Source organism: Saccopteryx bilineata, chromosome 3 (genome assembly GCF_036850765.1).
Source record: "Saccopteryx bilineata isolate mSacBil1 chromosome 3, mSacBil1_pri_phased_curated, whole genome shotgun sequence".
In the NCBI taxonomy this organism is placed as follows: domain Eukaryota; kingdom Metazoa; phylum Chordata; class Mammalia; order Chiroptera; family Emballonuridae; genus Saccopteryx; species Saccopteryx bilineata.
This window is the reverse complement of record NC_089492.1, coordinates 991,865-1,016,992: the sequence shown is the minus strand read 5'-3', so window position 1 is coordinate 1,016,992 and position 25,128 is coordinate 991,865. Positions and strand designations below refer to the sequence as shown.

Below are 25,128 nucleotides of genomic sequence, written 5' to 3'. Positions count from 1 at the left end.
CAAGTATGTGTCCTGGAGACGTGTTAGGAGGTGCAGGCAGGCCAGCCTGTGCCTCCCGTAGAGCCTGAGAGGGCAGGTGCTGCTCTGTGGAGACTCTGGGCTGGGTCTTCCAGGCCTGGGGGCTACATGGGATCATAGGGTGATGCTGAGAGCCCGACACCCCTGCTCTGAGGGTTTCCATGTGTGACCTTGAGCAGGAACTTTACCCGCTGTGCCTTCTTGCACTTTGGTATTACTGGCCTGATTCTAGTGCCTCCGTCCCTCAGATGAGGTGACAGTTGCAACTGTCATTTTCAGCTTCTCTCAGATCCAGCATATGTGTGAACATGAGATGAGCGGGGAAGACACTGGGTTGTGTGGAGCCCCAGGGCAGAGAGGGTCTCGGGTGCCTGGCTGTCAGGAAGCTTACAGCCTGGAGGGTGAGTGGGTCAGAATTACACAGCGAGCTGCAGGGCTTCCAAACGCCGGTCCTGGGCAGCCCTCCCACCCCACGGGCCGGGCCTTATTCCAGCAGCAGACCTGAGTTTAGAGCATTCTCCTTTTTTTTTTTTAAATTCTGAAGCTAGAAACGGGGAGAGACAGTCAGACAGACTCCCGCATACCCCCGACCGGGACCCACCCGGCACGCCCACCAGGGGGCGACGTAGAGCATTCTCTTTATTCTAACTGGTGTGCTTGCCCCTGCACATACACCGAACGGGGAGGTCCGACTGCTTCAGCCAACGTATACTTGTACACTCACTGTTCCACCACGTTGATAGAGCAGAGATGATGGAACTGTGACTCATTTGGGTGAGCACAGAGTCCATTTTCACGTTTCCACTATTTGGAGTTTTTTTTGTTTGTTTGTTTGTTTGTTACAGAGACAGAGAGTGAGTCAGAGAGAGGGATAGACAGGAACGGAGAGAGATGAGAAGCATCAATCATTAGTTTTTCATTGTGCGTTGCAACACCTTAGTTGTTCATTGATTGCTTTCTCATATGTGCCTTGACCGCGGGCCTTCAGCAGACCAAGTAACCCCTTGCTGGAGCCAGCGACCTTGGTTTCAAGCTGGTGAGCTTTTGCTCAAACCAGATGAGCCCACGCTCAAGCTGGTGACCTCGGGGTCTCGAACCTGGGTCTTCCTCATCCCAGTCCGACGCTCTATACACTGCGCCACTGCCTGGTCAGGCACTATTTGGAGTTTTAATTCATCTGTGAGCTACTTCTTTAAAAAATAACCGGGGTGACATTGGTTAATGTTTCGTGTGTACAATTGTACAATCATCTCTGTGCTCCACTGTGTGCTCACCATGCAGTCTGGTCTCCTTCTGTCGCCCTGCACTTGACTCCCTCCCCCTTAATTGCTATGTTATTCTTTTTTTTCAATTTTACTTACTGATTTTAGAGAGAGGAGAGAGAGAAGGGAGGGGGAGGAAGAGCAGGAAGCATCAACTCGTAGTAGTTACTTCTCGCACAAGCCTTGACGGGGCAAGCTCAGGGTGTGGAGCCAGTGACCTCCGCGTTCCAGGTCGACATGGTACCCATGTGCCACCACAGGCCAGGCCCGCCATGTGCTTCTGGATCACTCCCACACCAATTTATTTTTATTTTTTAAATAATTTTTAAAATAAATTTTTATTCATTTTTTGAGAGACAGGAGAGAGAGTGAGACAGAGAGAAAGAGAGAGAGAGAGAGAGAAAGGGGGAAGGAGCAGGAAGCATCAACTCCCATATGTGCCTTGACCAGGCAAGCCCGGGGTTTCGAACTGGCGACTTCAGTGTTTCCAGGTTGACACTATTCACTGAGCCACCACAGGCCAGGCCCAGCCACTTTCTTAAATAAATCCGTAATTACGCTGAAAGGAGCTATGACACGTTTTGTAGCTTTTCTTCTGTTTTGCTGGCCCATTCTCAGGGCCCCCAGCCCTTGCTAAGTGACTGTTTTTCTCCATGGAGCAAGGAAACCCCCAGGAGAGACACTGTCATCAGCAAATGGTTACTCCCGACGAGAGCCACCATCAGATCCCCGAGGTCAGAGCCAGTTTGGGGAGAGCTTCATTCTGAACTCGGACAACATGCAGCCTCCTGGCATGGCGGCTCTGCAATGCAGGGGAGGGGGGCGTGCTGCAGGCCCCGGCCAGGCACACAGAGGGGCAGACGTTCCTTTGTGACAGCTGTGGGTAAGTCCCGAGCCAGCCGGCCCCTGGCTCGCCAGACAGTCCACATGAGAACCAAGTCCTTCCTGTGTTTCAAACGCAGCCAGACCTTCAGGTGGGTCTCAAACCTTCCGGGCACCAGAGAAACCACACAAGGGAGAAGCCTGCTGCTGCGAGGTCCACACTGAACACCAGCCCCTGCGGCCCCTGTGGGAACACCAGCCCTGTGGGAAAGGCTTCGAGCAGCCAGACCTTGTCTGGCACCAGCTGGTGTGTAGCGGGCAGAGGCCTTCCTGCTGTGTGGACTGCAGAAAGGCCTTTTGCTTCAAGGCGCACCTCTGCTACCACCAGACGTCCACAGTGGGGAGAAGCCCTATACTTCTGCCCACTGCAGCAAGGTGACCCAAGGGCTTCAGTTTCCACCACAGCAGGAGGTCCTATAAGTATGACCACTGCGGGAAGGCCGCCACCACCTGGGCTTCCTCACACAGCATCAGAGAGCCCACGGGGTGGGGGTAGGAGTGCCCCACAGCTCCTGTCTGCGTCTGCCGGCACTGCGGTAGCAGGTTGCTCCTTCCTAACGTGGTAGGAAGAAGCCTTCTCGGTCCTAGCACTGCAGGAAAGCCACCAGTGGAGCATTCCTACCAGGAACACTGTCTCCAGGAGAAGCAGGTCCAAGGGGTACACCAGTCCCCTGTACCAGCAGGTGATCCAGAAGTCACAGGCTTGAGTCCAAGGTCACTGGTCTAAGCCCAAGGTTGCCAATTGGATCCCTGGTCAAAGCACATAGGAACAAACGTATGAGAAACAATCAATGCACACCTAAGCGGAGCGATGAGTTGATGCTTCTCTCTCTCACTCTCCGTCCTCCTTCCCCTTCTTGTCTCTCTCCCCCTCCCTCCCTCCCTCCCTCCCTCTCTCACTAAAATGAATAACAATTTTTTAAAAAAGAATCAATCAATGAATGTATAAATTGATGTTTCTTCCCCTTTCTCTAAAAATCAATAAAAAAGAACACTTCAGATTAATAAGAGTTTCAATTCACAAGAATAGCTAGTAGTTCTAACCTCGTATGCAACTAATAATTGCTTCAGAATGTGTAAAGTCAATACATGACTATAAGAAGAAATTGACAAATACTCTGAGTGATATTTCTTAGGAGCAGCAAGGCAGGAAACGCCAGAGCGACGTGAGACCGTGAATGTGTATGTGTGTGTGTGGGGGGGCGGTCACACTTTTATTAACAATTGCACTCACCAAACACGCATCCCGCGCACCGGTCTCTCCCTAACCTATCCTTCCTCGCCCTAGGTTCAGGCTGCAGCGTCAAAGTTCAGTCTCCTGACCGAAGGACGGGAAGGGGTCGATCTGGGGACAGGCTCAGCAGAGGCACTGATGTTCTCTGAGGCTTCACGCAATGAGGGCCGCGAAGAGATCCGGGAGCCAGAGCGGGACGGGATAGACGACGGGAGGCGGGAGCCCGGTCGCGAGGGGCCCCGGGATGGGGCCCGTGAATGTGCCTTCGGAGAGTCCAAGGACGGTATCCTGGAGCCCACACGCAACGAGATCCACGACGGGATCCTGGAGACTCCGCTCAAGGACATCGCCACCGAAGAGACCGGAGAGGGGTTCTGGGAAGTTGTGCGCGACTGGCCTGTGGGGGAGGCGCTGGACCCCGGGAGCGAGGTGGGCGGCGGCGGTTGCCACAGCGCCGGGCCCCCGGCTCCCCGGCGCAGCCAGCCATGCACGCGCGCCAGGTCCCGCGTATCCCCGTGCTCGCGCCTCAGCTGCTCACGCTGCTCCAGCAGCTGGCGCCGAGTGTCCAGCAGCAGCTGGGTCCGGCGTAGCAGCCGAAGCAGCTCCTGCCGCAGCTTTCCATTGTCGGTCCTGATGGCCTGCGTGTGCGCGATCAGCGCGCGCGCCGCCTCTCGCTCCGCGCGCCGCGCCAGGGAATGCACGCGCTGGCGCGCCTCGCGCTCGAAGGCCGCCTTGTCCTCGAGGAAACGCCGCTTCGCGTCGTGGAGCAGCTGCGTGTGCTCCATGCGCATATGCAGCAGCTGGCGCTCCAAGGTCCGGATCCGGGCCAGCTGCTCCAGCTGCAGCTCCTGCGGCGGTGCGGGGTCAGTGCCGGGGAGCGGCACACGCCCAGCCTCGCCCAGCCCGCCCGGCTCCCCACGCCAGGTTAGCCCACGGGCGCGCGCACACTGGCCTTGTAGGGCTGCAGCTCCTGCACCTGCTGTGCCATCTGTGCCGCGCGCGCCTCCATCTCCAGCAGCTGTGCGTGCACCCCGTCCTCGCGCCCGTGGTAGAGCGACTCCAGATCGGCCCGCTGCCACTGGACCTGCGTCAAGTCCAGGCGGTTCTGCTCTTCCAGTCGGGCGATGGCGTTGGCGCTGCGCTGCGCGCGCGCGCTCACGTAACTGGCGAAGAGCCGGTTCTCCTCGCGCAGGCGCAGCGCCTCGCAGTCCAGGAAGTCGTTCTCCTGCAGCACCAGGTCCACGTGCCGGTCGCAGGCGTCCAGCTGCTCCGCCAGCACCTTGTACTCGCGCTGCAAGTACTGCGCGCTCTTCGACAGCTGCGACTCCGCGACGTCTGCAGCCCCGGCCAGTCCGCGCCCAGCGCTCTGCCCGCCGCGCTTTTTCTTGGATGCCATGGGTCCGGGCCTGGGGCACGGGGACGCGTGAAGGAACCGTCCCCTGGCTGCGCCTCCACCTCAGCCCTTTTCTTCCCCAGCCTGAATATTCTAATGGGGTGGGATGCGTCTCGGGGTGATGAGGTTGGGAGGGGGTGGGGGGCAGAATTAGGTGTATGGGGTTAATCAGAGGTCAAGACAGCGTAGCCAACCTTTACTCGTGGCCTCCTTGGGTACCTTGGCCGTCCATCGCGGTGCTCCCACCTTGAGTAATGTTGGCAGTTCAGCCCACACAGTCTCCATGGAGACAGAACTTAGTCGCCCTTCCCCACTATCACTCCGTTGCTTGGGCAACGGCCTTAATTCCTGACCCCTCTCATTCAAGTTGGTGCCTGACATCCTTGTGTGCGCCCCGCCCAGGTCGGATGGAGACAGGGAGGGGGACTTCGACCTCCAGAGGACGACGGCCCTGGACTTGCTTCTGAATCGACCAGACTAAGCAGCAGTTCAAGTAGTCCCAATCTCCACCTGCCAGACTTGATTTAGCAGATTGATTTCAGAGCCGTGATAATTCCCTCAAATGGCCGGACGTACGGAACTTATGGGAGAGCCTCTTAAAATAAGGAACACAACGGAGGCATTTTTCTCCTTGTAAAAAAATGTATTTTGTAAAAACAAGATGACAGATTTCAAGACAACACAGAATCTCCGTTTAATAAAATATTAAGGAAATGTTGCCCATAAACTAAAACAGGACCTCGGGGTTTGGAACCTGGGCCCTCAGCATCTCTTGTCAAAGCTCTGTCCACTCCGCCGCCACTGGTCAAGTGACATAAACTTGTAATATTGGTGCCTAGTCATAGAAAATTAATGAAAGACTGACTAGAACCAGGGGAAAAACAAAACCAAAAAACCTTGGACCTGCAAGCGGAGGCTTCACCGAGGCCGTTTGGATGCTGTCTTCTAGCCACCTCCGAAGGTCCAGCTCCAGAGCCAGGCGTTACCTGTGACGTTCCTTCAGGGTCTGGCATTTACATACCAGGGTCTCTGCTGCCAGGGGCAGCCACTTTCGCCCTACACCTCACCACCCCCCAGGGCCTGCCTGGGGCCACTGTCCCCAAGGGACAGATTGCTAAACAGACTGCAGAGAATGGAGAACTATTCCCATGGCTGGTCTGGTCCTTCTCAGACTGACCCTGTCCCTCCTGGGTTCCTGAGCAGCACACAACTGTCACAAGGGAGTGTCTGGGTCAATACTGGCCTTTTAGTTTTTGTTGCCAGTCGAGGGACTTGATGGGCAGAGTAAGGTATGCCCTCCCAGGACCCCCGGGGGTTTACATCTCCAGGGTGTTGAGGAAAGGGTGTCTCTGGTGTTCGCCAGGTTCACCACCACCCATGGGAGAAGGAACTCACCTCCGAGGGTCCAGATTTAAAGCCAAGCGTTATCTGTGACATTTCTCTCCATTCTCGGAGTCCTTCCCCCCACCCTCCGCCGTGATAGTCCTTGTCCTTCCAGGGCCCAGAACTGTGTCTCCCACAGGCTGGGGGGGGGGGGGTCTGGGGTGTCACTCACCTCTCGGCTGCGTCACTGAGCTGGAAAGGTCCTGGGAGGAAGGGCGCGAACAGTCTACTTAGCTTCTGTCAAGACTGCTGCTCCCACCCCACCCCACCCTGACGCCGTGTCATGGCCAGGCTGCCTCCCACAGTGCTCTCTGTTGTGGGTCTCTCCTGGCCTTGGAGGCTACAGCAGAAGGTCCAGTCTCCCCGTTTCTGAAATACTGCTCACACCCTCAGGCCACTGGGCTCACCACCCTTCCCCAGTGCTCGCCCCAGCCCCAGATGCGCTCCCGGCTCAGCTCTGGGACTTGAGTGAGCTTCCGTCCTCAGGAGTAGCCGGCCAATGGGCGTGTTGGGCTGTGTGCCTTGCTCTGGGGTGAGCCCTTCCAGACCTTCTGCTCCCATGTCACAGGTGGAGACACTAACCCAGAGTGGCTGGTGCAAGGACTCCTGAATGCACTGAAGTTGGGACTGGGACCTTAGTGGCCTCTTTCCACTGTGGACACCACCTCTGGACACATGCTCTCCCCATCCCTGCCCTGTGCCCTGAAATGCCTTTATTGAATTGGCAGCCTGAGGTCAGCACAGTGCCCACGACCTTTATACATGCCAAAGCCAACTGGACCTGTGGTATTGGGCAGGTTCAGGTGATGCCAGAGACCCTGTCCTTGGAGCACGGGGAGCCTGAGACCCACAGAGGTGGCCATATGCTGATCAGTGTCAAACGAATGGTCTGTGGGGGGCCTAGCAGTAGGGATGCTCCAGCCCCAGCCCCACGCTCACCCCAGTATGTTGATGGTGATCACCATGGCAAAGGGGGTGAAGGGCAGGAATGTGAGTGAGGTCCAGGAGAGCCTGTCTATCCAATGTGTCCTGCGGCCGGGGTCAAGCCCTGGAGACCCAATGCCTGGCACTCCTCTGGGTGGGACCTACCAGAGTTTGTCCTACATCCCAGATTGTGTGCTGCCTGCACACTGCCCTCCCCTCCATTACTACCACCACCTGAGCTGGCTTTCAGCTGGGCATTCAGGCAGGGACCCTTCCTCAGTGGCCTCCCTTCCAGAGCCAGGTACCTTGAAACCAGTGCCAGACCCACACCAGGCTCACGGCGGGCGGCCCCAGGTGGGCCGCCCAGATCCAGGCCACGATGTGCATCAGCTCCCACAGCCACGGCTCCCCCTGGAGGTGGCGCTCTGCCCTCCCCAGACACGTGGTGCCGTGAGGGCTGTGCTGCAATGCCACCCGCTTCCCAGGAGCAAAACCAGGCTGGAGCCAGTGCGAACCCAGGGCGTGTGCCTGGAGCACAGGTGAGCCAGGTGGGGCTCTATGTGAATGCTGCCATGGTGACCCCGGGCCCTGGCCTGCTCAGGGTCAGCAGGGACACAGCTTTGAGAGGCCTTGCTGGAGGCCAGGGCCTATGGACTTGGTTTCCCAATTCTCCCTGAGGGTCAAGCCAGTAAGGCTGGGGTTTGGGGTGTGGTCCAGGATGGTCTGCACCCCCTCTCCTCAGGGGCTTCCCTACTTCTGTTTGTGAGTTAGAGGGTGACAACAAGAAAGATGCCCAGAGTCCAGGGCCCCGTGCAGGCCGCGGTAGCACTGTCCACACCCACCTCTGCAGGCTGACTCAGGGATGCCCCTGAGAGATGGCCGTGAGGGGGTGCCCAGCGGAGCACACCTCCTCAGGTACCCTCACTACGGACCCTAAAGGCACGATCTCAGAGGCCACCACAAACAAAACCCCAACGAGCCCTCCTAGGAGGGGCCCCGGCAAGCGCCTGGACTGACCTGGGCACCCGAGTCCATGGCCCATGTGGGGAGCAGGACGGAGCAGAGGACAGCTTGGGTGCTGGAGGAGCACACGAGGGCCCCCTAGCAGGGTGGGGGAGGCGGTGCACGAGACAGGAAGGGCAGTGGCAACTGTGACACAGATGGGGACACACTGTGATTGTGATATCTACTCAGACTTTGACCCTGGGAGGAAGGGCAGGGGTGGGGCCCACACACAAGGACTGTGACAGGCGAGAGGGCGGAGCCCATGCATTTCTCTGGACGATCTGCAGTCTGGGAGGTGGGGCCGTGTGAGTCTGGTCCCCTATGTTACAAGGAGGCTGCTGCTGGTGAAGCTGCAGGTGCCAGCGAGGTTGTTTCAACTGGGGGGCGTTTGACCTGCCATTGCCCATTCCTCCTGACTGCGTCTTCTGGACAAGGCCTTCCCATACTGCCCACGGATCAGCTGAAGATTAAATAAACGGCCCACCTTTTATCTCATGCGTAACACGCTCAGTCAAAAGAAAGACAAAGGTCATTACTGTGTATGAACAAATTTCTTGTTGACTAACAGTTGGTGAGAAAATAAAACCTTTTTGACAAGATTGCTATCTGCAAAGATATTTGAACAAGGGAAAGTGGGACTTGGTAGAAATAATGAGGCCAAGATAAAACACATAGCAGCAGTTTTATTTTTTGTTTTTGTTTTTTTTTTAGGTGAGAGAAGGGGAGATAGTGAAACAGATTCCCACATGTGCCGCAACTGGGACCCACTTGAAAACCCCAGCTGGGGCCAATGCTCAAGTACCAAGCTATTTTTAGCACCTGAGTCTGATGGTCTCCAATGGAACTATTCTCTGGGCCAGGCTCAAACCAATTGAGCCACTGGCTATGGGAGGGGAAGAGGGGAAGAAGCCCCGACCAGGAATTGAACCCCAGATGTGCATACTCTGGGCTGACGCTCTATCCACTGAGCCACTGGCCAGGGCCCCACTATCACCAACTTTAATAAACATACTTTCAAAATTAAAAAATTAAAATAGCCTGACCAGGTGGTGGCACAATGGCTAGAGCATTGGCCTGGGATGCTGAGGACCCAGGTTTGAAACCCCAAGGTCACCGGCTTGAGCGTGGGCTCACCAGCTTGAGTGTGGGGTCACCAGCTTGGGCATGGAATTATAGACATGGCCCAATGGTCACTGGCTTGAGCCCAAGGTCAGTGGCTTGAGGAAAGGGTCAATGGTGTGGCTGGAGACACTGCCCCAGTCAAGGCACAAACAAGAAGCAGTCAATGAACAACTAAAGTGCCATAACTACAAGTTGATGCTTTTCATCTTTCTCCCTTCCTATCTGTCTCTGTCTCTGTCTCTCTCTCTCATGCGCACTAAATAAAAAATAAAACAAATAGATGAGTCAAATGTCCATTAAAAATTGATTTTTAAAACTGATTTGCTGCCTGACCTGTGGTGGCGCAGTGGATAAAGCGTCGACCTGGAAATGCTGAGGCCGCCAGTTCGAAACCCTGGGCTTGCCTGGTCAAGGCACATATGGGAGTTGATGCTTCCTGCTCCTCCCCCCTTCTCTCTCTCTCTCTCTCCCCTTTCTAAAATGAATAAATAAAATAAAAAATAAAATAATAAAATTAAAACCTTAAAAAAAAAGACGATAGAAATGTGAACTCGGCACCAAATAAAAGGAAAACCCTCCCAGTTTCTGTAGGATGATGTGGCAGCATGTACGCATGCACAGATGATGACATAACACCGTGTATACAGCGGAGCAGCCCACGGCCATGCCAGTCGAGATGTGGACAGTACAGAGGAAAGTTCAGTGTGTTCTGTGGCTCGCTAAATTCGAATCCGTGGCCAAAGTGCAACGTGAATATCGGCGCATTTATAACGAAGCACCACCACATAGGAATACCATTACTGGGTGGGATAAGCAGTTGAAGGAAACCAGCAGTTTGGTGGAGAAACCCTGTTCTGGTAGGCCATCAGTCAGTGACGAGTCTGTAGAGGCTATATGGGATAGCTACCTAAGGAGCCCTAAAAAATCTGTGCGTGAGCCCACATCGAACTGCACTGAATAGGTATGAAACTGGGAGAGTTTTCCATTTCTATCGTCTTTTGTTGCTTTCCTGTGACCGGTCAAAAGTGCACCATGACTTTACGGACACACTGTATAATATTTGAGGAATATTTCCACCTGTTTGATAATTTGCCTTTTTATGTGTGTGACAGACAGAGAGGGACAGAGAGAGGGACAGACAGGGACAGGCAGACAGGAAGGGAGAGAGATGAGAAACATCAATTCTTCGTTGTGGCACCTTAGTTGTTCATTTATTGATTTCTCTTATATGCCTTGACTGGGGTGCTACAGCAGATCGAGTGACCCCTTGCTCAACCCAGCGACCTTGGGCTCAAGCTGGTGAGCCTTGCTCATACCAGATGAGCCCATGCTCAAGCTGACGACCTCGGGGTTTCAAACCTGGGTCCTTCACATCCCAGTCCAACGCTCTATCCACTATGCCATTGCCTGGTCAGGCGAATTTACCATTTTATCTAAGTTTTTATCAAGTATGTTGGAGTGAAGTTTTTAATAATAAACATTTGGCCCTGGCCAGTTGGCTCAGTGGATAGAGTGTCAGCCTGGAGTATGGATGTTCCAGGTTTGATTCCCGGTCAGGGCACAAGAGAAGCAACCATCTGCTTCTCTCCTCCTCCCTCTCCCCTTTCTCTCTGTCTTCTCTCGCAGCCAGTCCACAGGACACTGAAGATAGTGTAGTTGGTCCCAGCTGAGCTAACTTTTGCTGGTCGGAGAGCAGTCATCCTCAGGCTCTGAGGATAGCTCAGCTGATTTGAGCATGGGCCCCAGATGGGGGTTACCGGGTGGATCCTGGTCGGGGTGCATGCAGGAGTCTCTATCTCTCCTCCTCTCACTTAAAATAGTGAACACTCATTATCTTTTCAATTTTTGAAGGCTTTGGTAGGAATATGCTGTCTCCCATTTAGTTTTAATCAGTCCAGCCTGATCAGGTGGTGATGCAGTGAGTGGATAGAGCGTCGGACTGGGATGTGGAGGACCCAGGTTTGAGACCTTGAGGTCGCCAGCTTGAGCGCGGGCTCATCTGGTTTGAGTAAGGCTCACCAGCTTGAGCCCAAGGTCACTGGCTCGAGCAAGGAGTCACTCAGTCTGCTGTAGCACCCAGGCCAAGGCGCATATGAGAAATCAGTCAATGAACAACTAAGGAGCCGCAACGAAGAACTGATGTTTCTCATCTCTCTCCCTTCCTGTCTGTCTGTCCCTCTCTCTGTCTCTACCACACACACACACACAAAATGATTTTAATTTTAATCAGTCCAGCTACATTTTTTTATTTATTCAAAGGACTAGCTTTTTATTGGTTTTCCCTCTTGCTTGTCCACTTTCCATCTCAGTAATTCCTTATCTTTATTATTTCATTCTTTCTACCTACTTTGAGTTTAATTCTCTCTCTCTCTTTCTGGCTTGTTAAGGTGGAAACTAAAACTTTTCCAATATAGGCATTTAGAATGATAAGTTTCCTTCTCAGGGTCGCTTTGGCTGCACTCCACAATTTTCTTAGCTGTTATCGTTTTCATTCTCATTCAGTTCAAAATAACTTACAATTTCTCTCATGACTTTTTTTAAAATTTTTTTTTGTATTTTTCTGAAGCTGGAAACAGGGAGAGAGAGTTAGACAGACTCCCGCATGCGCCCGACCGAGATCCACCCGGCACGCCCACCAGGGAGCAATGCTCTGCCCCTCCGGGGCATCACTATGCCGTGACCAGAGCCACTCTAGTGCCTGGGGCAGCGGCCAAGGAGCCATCCCCAGCACCCGGGCCATCTTTGCTCCAATGGAGCCTTGGCTGCGGGAGGGGAAGAGAGAGACAGAGAGGAAGGAGGGGGTGGGGGTGGAGAAGTAAATGGGCGCTTCTCCTATGTGCCCTGGCCGGGAATCGAACCCGGGTCCCCTGCACGCCAGCCCGACGCTCTACCGGTGAGCCAACCGGCAGGGCCTCTCTCATGACTTTTATTTATTTTTCTATTGATTTTTGAGAGAAAAGAGGGGAGAGAAAGAGAGAGCGAGGGAAGCATCAACTTGTTCCACTTAGTTGTGCACCCATTGCTTGCTTCTTATTGGTTCCTGATGCGGGGCTCGAACCGGCAACCTCAGCATTCCAAGAGGAGATTCTATCCACCTGGCCCCTGGCCAGAGCACGACTTTTTTAAAAAATTGATTTTAGAGAAAGAGGAAGTTAGAGAGAGAGAGAGAAACACTGATTTGTTGTTTCACTTATTCATGCATCCGTTAGTTGACTCTTGCATGTGCCTTGACCTAGGATTGAACTGGCCAACTTTGGCTTAGGGGAAGGATGACCCTCTAACCCACTGAGCTGCTCTGCCAGGGCCCTCATGACTTCTTTGACACATTATTTATTTAGAAGTGTGTTGTTTAATCTCCAAATCCTTTTTTTTGGGGGGGGGCGGGTGAGGTTTGTTTACAAATATCTTAGTTATTTATTTTCATTTATTTATTGCTTTGAGAGAGAGAGAGAGAAGCAGCCATTCGGTGTTCCGCTCGTTTATGGATGCTTGGTTGCTTCCCATCTGTGCCCTGACCAGAAACGGAGCCCAAATCCTTGGCAGTTGGGAGAACACTGCAACTGATTGAGCTAACTGGCCAGGGCTGTTCTTTACTTCTAGTTCAACTTTGTGGGATCACAGGACATAATCTGTGTGATGTCAATGCTTTTAAATGTGTTGATCTTTGGTTTATGGTACTTAATTAAGACTATGGCTTTCCTTGAGTATTTTGTATAATACTCACCTCCGTGCATAGGCTCAGAGTTGCCAGAGAGGGTTCTGGAGGCGGCAGAGCCTCCCCGGGGCTGGGGGCGCAGAGGGTACCTACTCTGGGGCTGGGGGGTCGGGGGAAGTACACAGCAGGCGGAACTGCCGGGAGATGCTCCCCAACCGCCCCGGATTGGGCGGGGATGGGCTGCAGACCCCGCCTCCCCCGGCCTGGCGCAGGCGCCAGGGACGCCCTGCCGCCGGTTCCCAAGGCAACCGGGTTCAACAGTTCCAGACCAGCCCGGGTGGCCTCCCGCTGCCCACCAGCCTGGCATGTACGCCGCGGAGGTGGATCCTCACGTAGCCCAGCGATACCTGCTGAAGCGGCGGCTCGGGAAGGGGGTGAGCCCGGGGAAGCGCCCGCATGTCCGTGGGGACAGGCCACCTGCAAGGCCAGTCCTGGGTCTCTTTCCTTCGCTCTCTGGGTCCTCCTAGGCTCCCGCGTTGCCTCCAACCGACTGGGGGTGTGCCTTTGGACAAGCCACCGAGCCCCTCCGTGCCTCAGTTTCCTGTAACAGGACTCTAACATTGCCTACTCCCAGGAAACTTCTCAGGGACAGTGCTGTGGGAGGCAGGTGACAGCCAGGGTCCCCAGGGATCTCAGGCCGCCGCACCCACTGGCTGCCCTCAGAATTCATCAGACTCTGCTCCCGGGCTGTGTCTCCAGGCTGTGTCTCCCAGTGCCCACAGGATGCTCCAGTCACTGAGGGAAGAGGGTGGGAAGGGCCCCAGTGGGTGAATGCAGTTGGCACGGACTGGGATCCAGAAGCATGTGTGAGCCCATGTGTATTTGTGATTGTGAGTGAGCCCGTGGGATTGTGTATGGGAAGATGTGTGTGACTGTGCACGCACGTGTGTGTTCAAGCAGAAAGGGAAAAAAGAGCAGTTCAGACAGTGCACACAGCAAGTGCAAAGGCCCTGAGGTCAGGACCTGCTTGGCTTTGGGAGGAACAGCATAGTTGCTGAGACTGGATATAAGTGACTAGAGGAGGGGTCAGTCATGTGGGGCTTTGGGCACCTTGGCTTATACTTTTAGTGACACGGAGAGTCGTAGCAGCTATTGGTGCCACTTTACCAGGCCCACCCTGCTCACTCTGGAGGATGGGGATCGGGAGCAAGGGAGAGTACAGAGTTAAGATCTAGTTTCTGCTAGCCAGGTGAGGGACTCAGGATGCTCAAACTGGGGTGTGGGCAGCAGAGATAGCAGAAATGGTCAGAGTCTGATGAATTCTGAAGGAGGAGCTGATAGGATTTGCCGACAGGCTGGACGGAGTATGTGAGTGTTCAGTTAGGATGCCTGGAGAACGGTCCTGCCCTAGACCCCAACCCACCCTGTCCTCCATCTCCCCTGGCTGCCTGTCACCCCGCTCCAAAAGATGCTTGGGTCATGGGCAGCCTGCTGTGGCGGGGGCCTCGCCCGGCATCACGGCCCTCACCATGGTCCCACCCCTCCCAGCAGCCAGGGCTGGACGGGGGAGCCTTGTCGTCAGGCAGGGCTGTCTGGCGGGTGGGGGGCTGGCCAATTGGGAGGCTGACCTCCTTTCTCCCCAGGCCTATGGGATTGTATGGAAGGCGGTGGATCGGAGGACTGGCGAGGTTGTGGCCATTAAGAAAATCTTTGATGCCTTTAGCAACAAGACAGATGCCCAGGTAATCATGGGAGGAAAGTGTAGGAAGGCGTGGGGCGGGGCTGTGGGCTCACCCCTCTTACCTCAGTGCCTGGGAGCCCAGTCATAGCGGGTTTCCGGAATTGCCCTGAGACACCCCGCTCGCTGTCTGGGGGGTGAGACACCGCGCTTGCCGTCTGGGGGCTGTGGGTGCAGAGCACCAACCCCTCTGGGTTCTTTTGATTCCACACACACTTGAGTTTCTGTCTCATTCCAGAGAACGTTCCGGGAAATCACGCTGCTCCAGGTCAGTGGCCAAGGCATTCACCCACTTCACCCGGGCGCAGTCTCCCCAGACGGGGGAAACCGAGCCCCTCCAGCCCCGAACACAGCCCCTGGCTCTGTCCCCAGGAATTTGGGAACCATCCAAACATCATCAGGCTTCTGGATGTGATCCGGGCAGAGAATGACAGGGACATATACCTGGTGTTTGAGTCTATGGGTGAGTGAGGCCTCGCCAGCCACCAGCCTCACCTTGTCCTAGCCTGGAACCACCTCCCCCGCCTGCCCACGTGGCCTGTCTGGACCTCTGTGTGTCCCTCTGTGGCTCAGCTTCCTTCAGTGACCAGTGCCCTGACCTTGGGGCAGCATCCTTGAGCCCAAAACAAACAGCTGGCAAGTGCTGGCCTTTGGTGGTAGCAGACCCCACCCTGACTCCACCCCCTTCTGCCCAGTGGTCACAGCGCCTTTCCTTCTTCTACTTGTTTTATAAAACAAAGGCATGGCCCTGGCTGGATAGTTCAGGTTGTTAGAGCATCGTCTCCAAGCACAGAGATGGCTAGTTTGACCCCTGGACAGGGCACATACAAGCATGGATTGATGCTCCTGTCTCTCTCTCTCTCTCTCCCTTCCTCTCTCGGTAAAATCAGTCAATACATTTTAAAAAACAATAATAAAACAAAGGCGTAAAATAAAGTATCAAAAGTAATACCAGGCGGAAGAGGGAGAGGGAGTTAGGGGGAGGGGGACACGTGGTTGGGGGGTGACGATGTTCTATTGCGTAGGACACTTGAATCCACGTTAACACAATAAATTAAAATTTGTAATAAAATAAATAACTCCACAAACCTCTTGCCGTACCAACAAAGACAATGCGCAGGCCCAAGATGCCTGCAGGCACCGCTGGGCAGTCCATGTGGCCCTGAGGGTGGCCAGTGGGGCCTGGGGACTGTGGGCAGTGGGGTGGACAGGGGTACCCCTGCGAGGGCTCAGATCGGGACAGAGCTGCCTGCTCTCCCCAGGACCCCAGGGTGAACCCGGACCCCTCCTTACCGACCTGCATGCCCACACCCCAGACACCGACCTGCATGCCCACACCCCAGACACTGACCTGCACGCCCACACCCCAGACACTGACCTGCACGCCCACACCCCAGACACCGACCTGCACGCCCACACCCCAGACACCGACCTGCACGCCCACACCCCAGACACCGACCTGCACGCCCACACCCCAGACACCGACCTGCACGCCCACACCCCAGACACCGACCTGCACGCCCACACCCCAGGCACCGACCTGCACGCCCACACCCCAGGCACCGACCTGCACGCCCACACCCCAGGCACCGACCTGCACGCCCACACCCCAGACACCGACCTGCACGCCCACACCCCAGACACCGACCTGCACGCCCACACCCCAGACACCGACCTGCACGCCCTCACCCCAGACACCGACCTGCACGCCGTCATCGGCAAGGGCGGACTACTGAAGGGCATCCACAAGCGCTACATCTTCTACCAGCTGCTGCGGGCCACCAAGTTCATCCACTCGGGACATGTCATCCACCGGGACCAGAAGGTGCCGCCCGCTCTCTGTCCACTGCCCCTGGCCCGTCCCCACCGTGTCCCCACTGCCCTGGCCCATCAGCCCTGAGCCCGCCTTCTCTCCTCCAGCCATCCAATGTTCTGCTGGACGCTAGCTGCCTGGTGAAGCTCTGTGACTTCGGCCTGGCCCGCCCCCTCAACAGCCTCCCCGAGGGGCCCAAGGACCTGGCCCTGACACAATATGTGGCCACACGCTGGTACCGGGCTCCAGAAGTGCTGCTGTCCTCCAGCCGGTAACAGGGACACCCTCCTCTCCAGTCGACAGCACCTCCCCTGCCGACCCCCGACCCCTGCCCTCTTGCCCAGTCGGGCCCTTCCTCTGCCCCCTGCCAGCATCCTGGACCCCGCCCACTGGAGTACCCCTCTTCCACACCCACCCCTGCCCTAGGTATACCCTGGGCGTGGACATGTGGAGCCTGGGCTGCATCCTGGGGGAGATGCTGCGTGGGAAACCCCTGTTCCCCGGCACCTCCACCCTCCACCAGCTGGAGCTGATCCTCCAGACCATCCCACCACCGTCCGAGGAGGGTGAGCGAGGCGGGTGTCCGCTGGCTGGCCAGAGCGCAAGGCCGGAGGAGCACAGCACCCGACAGGCCAGGACTCACGGGGAGGGGGAGGGGTGGGGCCAGAAGCCTCAGGACAACTGGATAGGTAGGCTGAGCCCAGGGTTGGGGGCTCCAGGGAGCCACTGGACAGTGTGCAAGGCCACGGGGCCCATGAGGGTCCAGCAGGACACATGAAGGGTCCAGTTAAGTCAGGACGAGAGCAGCAGCCCTCGGAGTGGTGGCAGGGGCAGGACCTGCCCTGTCCTGGCGCTGGGGAGGTTGGGGGAAGAGGTGGAAGAAGGCAGCAGTGGGACGTGGGAGGGCAGGGGTGGGCAGTGGGCGCGGGGCGGTATCCTTCCTCTTCCTGAGGGTGGGGTGGGAAGGGAGGGAGGCGAGGACCAGGTCAGGGGAACCCCGTCTCTCCCCAAGTCTCTGCTTTCCTGGGTGGAGAGGGCAAGGGGCCCCTCCACGGATGAAGGCGCGTGAGCACGGCTACATGTTGAAGGTGTAAAGGTGTGCAGAGGCTGGCAGAGGTGTGCATGCCCAGGTCCAGATAGTCAAGGTTCGAGCTTATGCCATAATCCCAGACCTGGACAGAGAGAGTCACTGCAGGGGACCAGAAGGCAAGGCTGGACACAGACCTCCCTGAGTTCCCCCTCTGAGGGCTGGACACAGACCACCCCTCCTGATCACACCACCTCCTGCCACCAATCCCGCAGAGCTCCTGGCCCTGGGCTCAGGTTACAGCGCCTCGGTTCTGCACCACCTGGCCAGGCGGTGAGTGCAGGTGCTTGGGAGCCGGGCTCCAGCACTCCTCCTGTGTCCTTGCTGACCAGTACAGACCCCAACCCAGCAACCACTGGACATGCTAAAAGAGGTCCCCAGTGTGCTCCCACGGCAGGGTAGGGGGAACCCACAGGAGCTGTTTGAGCAGGTGGTGGCAGTGGGGTAGATAAGAGAGGACCCTCCCCTGCGGCCTGAGGGTCGTGCATGGGTGGGGGGGGGGATCCTGAGACAGTTAAGGGGGGTAGGGGACAGATTGAGCTTGGGCCAGAGACGCCGATGTGGGGAGGGGCCTGACCTGGACAAGAGACGCCTCGCTGGTACTGGCAGGCCGCGGCAGACGCTGGACACTCTCCTGCCGGCGGACACGCCCCCGGAGGCCCTGGACCTCCTCAGGCGACTGCTGGTGTTCGCCCCCGACAAGCGGCTCAGCGCGGCCCAGGCACTGCAGCACCCCTACGTGCAGAGGTAGGGGCTGGGGAGGCCGGTCTGTGCCCCGGCGCCCCGCTGCCCGACCTGGGATCGGCCTGACAGGCTCGCTTGACTGGAGCCCGGGTCTTGCTTCTCCCTTAACCGCCTCCCGGGCTCTCTTAGGTTCCACTGCCCAGCCCGCGAGTGGACACTGGAGGCGGACGTGCAGCTCCCGGTGCAGGAAGGTGTCCAGCTCACGGCCCGGGAGTATCGCAGCCACCTCTATCAGGTGCTCCAAATGGTGGCCGCCATCACTCCCCATCCCTGTTCCCTCGAGGCCTCCCCCCGCCTCAGCAGCTCCCAATACGCACACCCACGCGCGCGGCCCTCCTCCCGCAGATGATCCTGGAGCGCAGAGGCGGCAGCCGCGCCCCACGAGAGAAGGGCCTGGGGGGAGCCCCCCTGCCCCAGGCCTGCGCGCTCCAACCCAGAGCTGTGGCCCAACTGCCCTCACGCGCGCCCGCGCAAGACCTGGGTCACCGCCCCGCACACGGTGAGCGATGTGACCAGGACTGGCCCCTTCGGTGTGGGGCCGCCGGACTTGACTTGCGGGACTCCTAACCCCGGGGTGGATCTTCTGACCCCACAGACGGCCCTGGCAGAGCCAAGCACGTTACCAGGCAGAACTCGGCGCCCCTGCTCTGGCCTCTGCCCCCAGGAGGTTCGGGGAGTGAGGCAAGCCCCCCTGGGGCAACGGCGGAGTCCCCCTCGGCACCCTCGTGGGTAGGTCGTGTAAGGGTGGGCACGGGAGGACCCCTCCGCTGTGCTTCCCAGGTGAAGCCCCATGTGCAGGGAGTGGCGCCCTCCCTGACCTCGCAAGCCGCCGCCCAGGTGGCCATTCAGGCCCTAATCCGGAGTGACCGGGACTCGGGCAGTAGGCTCAGGGCAGCCGGTGCAACACGGGTGAGTCCGCCTCCCTCCAGCCCTTCTTCATGGCCCCCTCAGACCTCGGGTTTTCTCCCGCCTGGCCCTCCCCTCTCCTCAGCCCCACCCCATCCTCTCACAAGGACCCCCGACATTGCAGGTCTCTCTCCCGCGTCCTGAGGAAGCCCTGCGCGAGCCCAGGCCTGGGCGGAGGATGTTCAGCAGCTCGGCCTCACAGGGGGCTCAGGGGGCCGCCAGGGCCGCGCTCGGGGGCTACTCCCAAGCCTACGGTACAGTCTGCTACTCGGCACTGGACCACCTGCCCCTGCTCCCAGGACCGCACGTGTGAGCCGCTCTCTGCCTACTACCCTGCCCCACTGGGTCTCTGAGCCCGTGGCTAGGCCCCGTGCCCCTGCCCAGTCTCCAGATGACCATTGGCCACTCTGCCTGCGGATTCGCCCCGAAGTCCCAGCGCTTGCTAACCCCACTTCCCTCTTCTGCTTCCTTGGCCACACTGGAATCATGGGAAGTTTGTCCGGTCCTCTCAAGGGGAGAGGAGGGTCCCACTCCATCTCCAATCACCTGCTCCAATAAAGTTCTGTCTGTCCCCAGCCTGCCTGCCTGCCTGCCCTCCTCAGTGAGGGACTCCATGAGCCCAAACCCTTCTGGGTACCCGTCTGCTGTTACCCTGCGGCTCCTGTCTGTCCAGCATCCAACCTTTCTCTCTAGGCCCAAGGCACCTTAGGGCCTGCCTGGTGCTGGAGCAGAAGGCTAAAGGTTACGGCATGTATTTGGGTGACTGTATATATCTGGGAACATGTAAGATTTTGTGCTCGTGTTTTATTAACACCAAAATGTTCAGAATCACATTTGTGGAGCTGTGGTATTCAGCAAGATACGTGGGATGCAGACAGGAGGATCCCAGGGCTCCAACTGGGCGCCCAGCCAATGGCCTCTAGTGACCACCTTCAAAGGTCCACTTCTTTTGCCAGCCCTCCCTAAGCACCACGCCACATGGAAACATGTGTCTGCAAACTCGAGCTCATGTGGCTCCCCATGACCTTTGCCACCTGAATGAAAGTCCTTGCCATCATCTCTACCTGGGCGGTGGCTTTGGTGACCAGACTGTGAGCTGTCAAGAGTATGAAAGTGTGCTCTGAGTCAGAACTGCTGCTGCCTTTGCCCAGTGCCCTTGTTTCTTAAATCCTTTTCCGTTCTAAGTGATTGGGATTCTTACACTTAAAAAACCCAAAAAGCTATTAGAAAAGAAATAGCAGAAACTCATTTCACACAGGTATAGCACCTACAGCGAGTGGGGAGACCTTCTAAGCATTTGGTGCCAAAATGTGTCGTACCAAATCAGTTATTCTCGGCTGGAGAGAGAGATGCCAGGTAAGTGGGGAATGATGGACAGTTTGCAGGCTGTTGAAAAAGAGGAAGGGGTGCAGGGAAGTGGGAGCTGGGCACCTGCAGGGCAAGGACCACACTCGGCACGTCGGGCACCAGTGGGCCTGGTGGGCTGGGGCTCAGGAGCCACCAGACTGAGTACTCTGTTCTCGCCTGTTCAAGTGTAAGCACTACACGTCCATCCCCTTTCTGGCTGTGAATGTGTCTGTAAGATGAGGACCCTTCACGGGGCTGGGTCACATCACTGAGGCCTGGTGCTGTCACTCACGGCCGGGAGTCTTGCTGAAGGGGTGGCCAGGTCTGCTTCAGGTCTTGGGGGCAGGGCAGCCCTTTGGGGTCCTTTGTCCCTACCCACAAACTGTCAGCAACCAGCACTGCCTTTGCACAGTGAAAGGACGGCCACCAAGAAAGAGGTCAGGAGGTGGGAGATGGACAGGGCAAGATGGAGGTGGAGACAGCGGGCCCTGAGGAGGTGGAAGGCCCAGAGAGAGAACGGAACTGCCAGGAGACAGCCAAGGGGCAGCAGAGTGAAGACACAGCACAGCCAGGACGGTGTGTGTGCGCAGAGGGGAGCCCTGAGACACAGAAGCCCTGAGACATAAGGCTCCGAGAGAACCAGAGCCTAAGGCACAAAGAGGTGGTCCCTGAGGTGAAGGATGGCCCAAAGGAGACCTACAGCCCAAAGAGATGGTGCAGGCAGACGTTTCAGGGAGAGGCAGGGGCCTAGAGACTGGGGTGCTGAGAAGAGACGTGAGTTGGGGGAATAAGGCATGGGACAGCGAGCAGCTTCAGCCCAAGAAAGCAGAGCCAGCAGCGGCAAGAGGCAGAGTATCGACCGGGTGACCCCAAGTGCAGCACAGCTCTGGCAGCGCTCGGCCCAGTTCCAAACTGCAGCGGCCCGAGAGCCAGGGCACTCACTTCTTGTTTTTGAATGTACCTAGGATCTTGGGCATGAACTTGCCCACCTTGCTGTCCCTGGCGTCCTCCTCTGATGCGCCCTCGCCACCGCCTGGGCTGCCGGCCTCCTCTTTCTTGCAGAAGACCTCGAAGCGGCTGTAGACGCGCTTCTCCTTGCGCATGCTCTCCATGCGGCGCAGCAGCCGGTCGCGCTCCTCCGCGCTGCCGGGCAGCGTGTGGCTCAGCCGGCCTTGTGTCCCCAGACTGTCCGAGCGAAAAATGGCCGAACATTTGTCCTTGTCAGACATGTCTGGGGCCAGGCCGCCGGCAGCTGGTGGGCGACCGATATCGGGGCTGCTGTGGGCCGGGGTGGGGGCGGGGACTCCCCGGTGCTTCTGGCCTTGGGCGCTGATCTGCTCCAGAATGGCTTTTGTGTCATCCCGCAGGTTGCTGCTGTACAAGGCGTTGGTCGTGGCCGAGCCTGTGCGACCCCGTGGAACCCGCTCCTCTCCGGGGGCCGCCTCAGTGCTGTCACTCCGGCTCAGCGATGGCCGCCGGGGGCTCTCAGGCTGCCCATTCTCCTGCGGGGCTGGGAAGCCGCCCTCATCCTCTGTGCGCCGCTCACTCTTGGGGCTCAGCAGCTGCCGGAGGCGCAGGGAGCCTTTACGCAGGACTTCCATGGGGCCAGTAGGTGCCTCCTCCGTGGGCCCGGTCTTCGGAGACTCTCCGGAGAAGGTAGGGGTGAGGCTGCCCCTGCGTTCTGGCACAGGAGGCACTGGGCTACCCCTGCGCTCTGGCACAGGGGGTATCGGACTGCCCCTCCGATCAGGATGGGCTGAGGTGACGCCCCCCTTCTGCTCAATAAATCCTGCAGTTGGGCTGCCTCTGCCGGTGGGAAACCCAGGTGTGGGGCTCCCCTTCCGCTCGGGGTAGGCTGTGGTGGGGCTCCCTTTGGGCTCCGAGTGGGGTTCTTCCACTGGGGGGCTGTCCCGCCCCTGCCCCTGTCGAGAGGTGGAGAGGCTCTGGGACAGGAGGAAGCGGGAGGGCAGCCTGTCGGTGCCACTCCGGCCCAGAGTGTCGAGCAGCTGGGTAGCAGTGAGTGTGGCAGCTCCTGGCTGCCGCTCAGCCTCCTGGTGCAGCTTCTGTGCGAAGGAGTCGCGCAGGTCGATCAGGCAACTCTCGAGGCTGCGCTGCTCGCCCCCTGCACCCCCGGGCGCTGCCACCTCCTCCCGCCATGCCTGGGACACAACTGCCTTGCTGTAGCTGGCACCTGTCACCGCTGTGGCCCCTGCAGCGCCAGGATCACGAGCTGGGCCCTTGTACTTCTCCAGAAGCTCGGCTACCTTGGTGGAGGCAGCAGAGCGCACGGCCTCACCCCCGGGGCCCAGCATCTCACTGACCGCCTGCTCCTTGTGCATCAGCTGCACCTTTTCGGTTGTGCCTGCCGTGGCCCCACCCATGCCCTCGGCCTGCGAGGCAAAGATGAGCGAAGAGCGAAGCCGCGAGCTGCGCTGAATCAGGGGGTTCAGGCGCGAGCGGAAAGAGTCTTGCTTGGCCAGGCCTGCCTCCTCAGGGCCCTCACGCTCAGAGCCATCACCATCACCGCCACCGCCACCACCGCCAGAGCCCGACACCAGGCCCTTGGCTGGGAAGGATGGGGGCAGACGGAAAGCCGAGGGAAGCAGGTCCCCGGCGGCCACCCTGACCCCAGAAACTAGCACGTCGTCTTCGTTAGACTCGGTCTCCATGGGTAGTGGCAGACCCTCGTCGCCTCCGTCCTCGCCATGGCAGCTGCTCAGATAGGAGGCGAGGCGCCAGTGTCTTAGTCCTGCCCGCCCCTCGGGCCCCACCCTGCGCTCAGGCTCCACCTCCAGCCCCGGCTCGGGGCCCAGCCGCACTGCTGCCTGGCAGGGGAAGCGGTGGCCTAGGTTGGGGCGTGGGGCCTCGCTGGGTTCCAGGCCGCGGGGTCCGGGCCGGAAGACTGGGTCCGAGCCATGGCGCACCTCACGTGATTCACTGGATGGCACGTAGTCCAGTCGCTGGTGTCCATCCAGTCCAAGCTCGGGGAAGCGTGGCCCGGAGCCCAAGGCGAAGTCCTCAGGATCTGCGAAGCCAGAGCGGCCAGCACGCAGCTTCTCGAATAGACCCTGTTGGCGCATCGGCGCAAACTGTGGGTCCCACTGGTAATGCTGCTGGTAGAGCTGGTCGCGGTGATAGTGGCTGGTCTGGAAGCGGAAGTCATCACCGTGGCTTAGGAACATCTGTCGTGACACCTGCCGTGCGGCCGCAAAGTTCTCCACGGCGCCGCCGGTGCCATCAGCAGCTGCGTAGCTGTGACGCTTGAAGGAGTCCATCTCCAGCTGCCGTGCCTGGAAGACGCCCCGTGAGCCTGTGAGCTCAGCAGCTGGTCCGGCCTCTATGTCCCATCTACGTGGCTGCGGCCGCAGCCCCGCATGCGGCTCCAAGGCTCCCCCGGGCATCCGCAGTGGTTCCTCCCGGCGGAAGGCCGACAGGAAGTGACGGTCAGGGTCGAGGAAGGAGGGGAAGCCCAGGCCCTCTTCCCGAGGCGGTGGGAACAAGAGGTGAGCTCGCTTTGGGAAGGAGAAAGGGGTTGGCACACCGGCCACCTGGCCACCCATCAGGGGCCCAGCCCCTGCGTATGGAGCTAGGGCATATGCGTCCATGCGGGTCAGCGCCCCAGCCGAGGGCACCAGCGGCTCAGACTGTGCAAAGAGGATGCGGAACTCCTCGTCGAAACTGGAGACCAGCTCTCCCTGGAACACGTGTGCCAGGCTGCGGTGGATCTTCTCGAAGGACCACATGAAGCTGGGGGTGGGGCGGGGCCAGAGTCAGAAGGAGGGGCGGGGCAGGCAGCGGGTGGGCGGGGTCGGGACTGAGCGGCTGGGGCTGGGGCGTCAAGTCTGCAGGGACGCAGATGGAGCAGGGCTGGGGCAGGTCACAGGAATAAGGGTTGTGGGGAGGGCATCGGGCGGGCAGGTGCGGGGGCGGCGGGGGCTGCGCGCACCTGTAGCTTCCACTCATCACCACAGCACAGTCAACCAGGAGGAACTTCTCCTTCACGTGGCCCTTGAAGGACTTCCCAGTGCGGCAGTAGTAGGTGGGGCCTGCCACAGTGCGCACGCGCAGGAACTGGGGAGGAAGAGGCGTTAGGTTGCCGCGGAGGGGTCTGTCCCTCATCCCGGCATCCTCCCGCTGCCACCTGGACTCACATCCACATGGTGCAGGTTGACCCGGCACTTGTCGGCCATGTCTAAAAAGTGCTGGGCATTCATCTCATCCAGGAGAATGTAGACTGGGACGCGGCGCGCGGCGGCCTCCAGCACTTCCCCGAGAAGGTCCACATCCGTGAACATGTCCATCACCACAGCCACTACCTGCGGGGTGTGTGCGGGGGCTCGGGTCAAAGACCAAGGGTAGAACCCTCTGCTGTCTCTACCCTTCTCTGGCAAACCTCTCAGCCAGCCCGGAGGACCTCCGCATCACCGACAAACTGCAAACCAGCTACTAGCCCGTCCCAGGGGAGCATGGGGCCCTGTCAGGGAATGTGAGGAGGACGAAGGGGCTGTCAGCGGGGATGTGGGGCTGCTGGCCGGGTGGGTGGCCCAAGGTGGAGGCCTACACAGGCACAGGGCCTGTATCCTGTTAGGGATAAGGCACAGGCGTCCTTCACCTG

At 58.3% G+C, this 25,128-nt stretch overlaps 3 protein-coding genes across 5 annotated transcripts in view; 1 reads left to right on the top strand and 2 right to left on the bottom strand.

The window, feature by feature from the left end:
• Window positions 1-1,175: 1,175 nt before the first annotated feature.
• Window positions 1,176-8,186, bottom strand: CCDC166 (coiled-coil domain containing 166). The gene is made up of 5 exons (XM_066265525.1): window positions 8,114-8,186; window positions 6,345-6,375; window positions 4,349-5,624; window positions 3,397-4,244; window positions 1,176-2,912 (listed from the first exon to the last, which is right to left on the bottom strand). The coding sequence occupies exons 3-4, from the start codon at window positions 4,790-4,792 to the stop codon at window positions 3,453-3,455; spliced, it is 1,236 nt and encodes a 411-aa protein (XP_066121622.1). The 5' UTR covers window positions 4,793-5,624; window positions 6,345-6,375; window positions 8,114-8,186; the 3' UTR covers window positions 1,176-2,912; window positions 3,397-3,452.
• A 5,023-nt stretch (window positions 8,187-13,209) lies between these two features.
• Window positions 13,210-21,191, top strand: MAPK15 (mitogen-activated protein kinase 15). Of its 2 annotated transcripts, XM_066265495.1 has the most exons (13): window positions 13,210-13,312; window positions 14,522-14,620; window positions 14,855-14,884; window positions 14,989-15,079; window positions 16,311-16,441; window positions 16,537-16,700; window positions 16,856-16,995; window positions 17,732-17,789; window positions 18,126-18,263; window positions 18,390-18,495; window positions 18,606-18,759; window positions 18,856-19,169; window positions 19,291-21,191. In XM_066265495.1, exons 1-13 carry the CDS (start codon window positions 13,244-13,246, stop codon window positions 19,477-19,479), a joined length of 1,683 nt encoding a protein of 560 aa, XP_066121592.1. In that variant the 5' UTR covers window positions 13,210-13,243; the 3' UTR covers window positions 19,480-21,191. The 2 variants fall into 2 exon arrangements, with proteins under 2 accessions (XP_066121592.1, XP_066121593.1); XM_066265496.1 differs by lacking the exons at window positions 13,210-13,312; window positions 14,522-14,620; window positions 14,855-14,884 and having other exon boundaries at window positions 14,895-15,079; window positions 16,385-16,441.
• The window catches only part of FAM83H (family with sequence similarity 83 member H), a 16,142-nt gene continuing 10,964 nt past the window's right edge, over window positions 19,951-25,128 (bottom strand). For both annotated transcript variants that reach the window (XM_066265468.1, XM_066265469.1), the window contains exons 3-5: window positions 24,665-24,829; window positions 24,460-24,584; window positions 19,951-24,260 (exon numbers count right to left, since the gene is read on the bottom strand). In XM_066265468.1, coding sequence (XP_066121565.1) covers window positions 21,452-24,260; window positions 24,460-24,584; window positions 24,665-24,829 — 3,099 coding nt within the window. In that variant the 3' untranslated portion in view covers window positions 19,951-21,451. The remainder of the gene's footprint in view (window positions 24,261-24,459; window positions 24,585-24,664; window positions 24,830-25,128) is intronic.

Bases quoted from the DNA above. Each gene is read 5' to 3' on its own strand.
- CCDC166 (XM_066265525.1), bottom strand. From the start codon at position 4,792: ATGGCATCCAAGAAAAAGCGCGGCGGGCAGAGCGCTGGGCGCGGACTG. The intron at 4,245-4,348 runs GCCAGTGTGCGC...GCACCGCCGCAG, and splicing joins AGGAGCTGCAGCCCTACAAG to GAGCTGCAGCTGGAGCAGCT.
- MAPK15 (XM_066265495.1), top strand. From the start codon at position 13,244: ATGTACGCCGCGGAGGTGGATCCTCACGTAGCCCAGCGATACCTGCTG. The intron at 15,080-16,310 runs GTGAGTGAGGCC...CCCTCACCCCAG, and splicing joins CCTGGTGTTTGAGTCTATGG to ACACCGACCTGCACGCCGTC. The intron at 17,790-18,125 runs GTGAGTGCAGGT...TGGTACTGGCAG, and splicing joins CTGCACCACCTGGCCAGGCG to GCCGCGGCAGACGCTGGACA.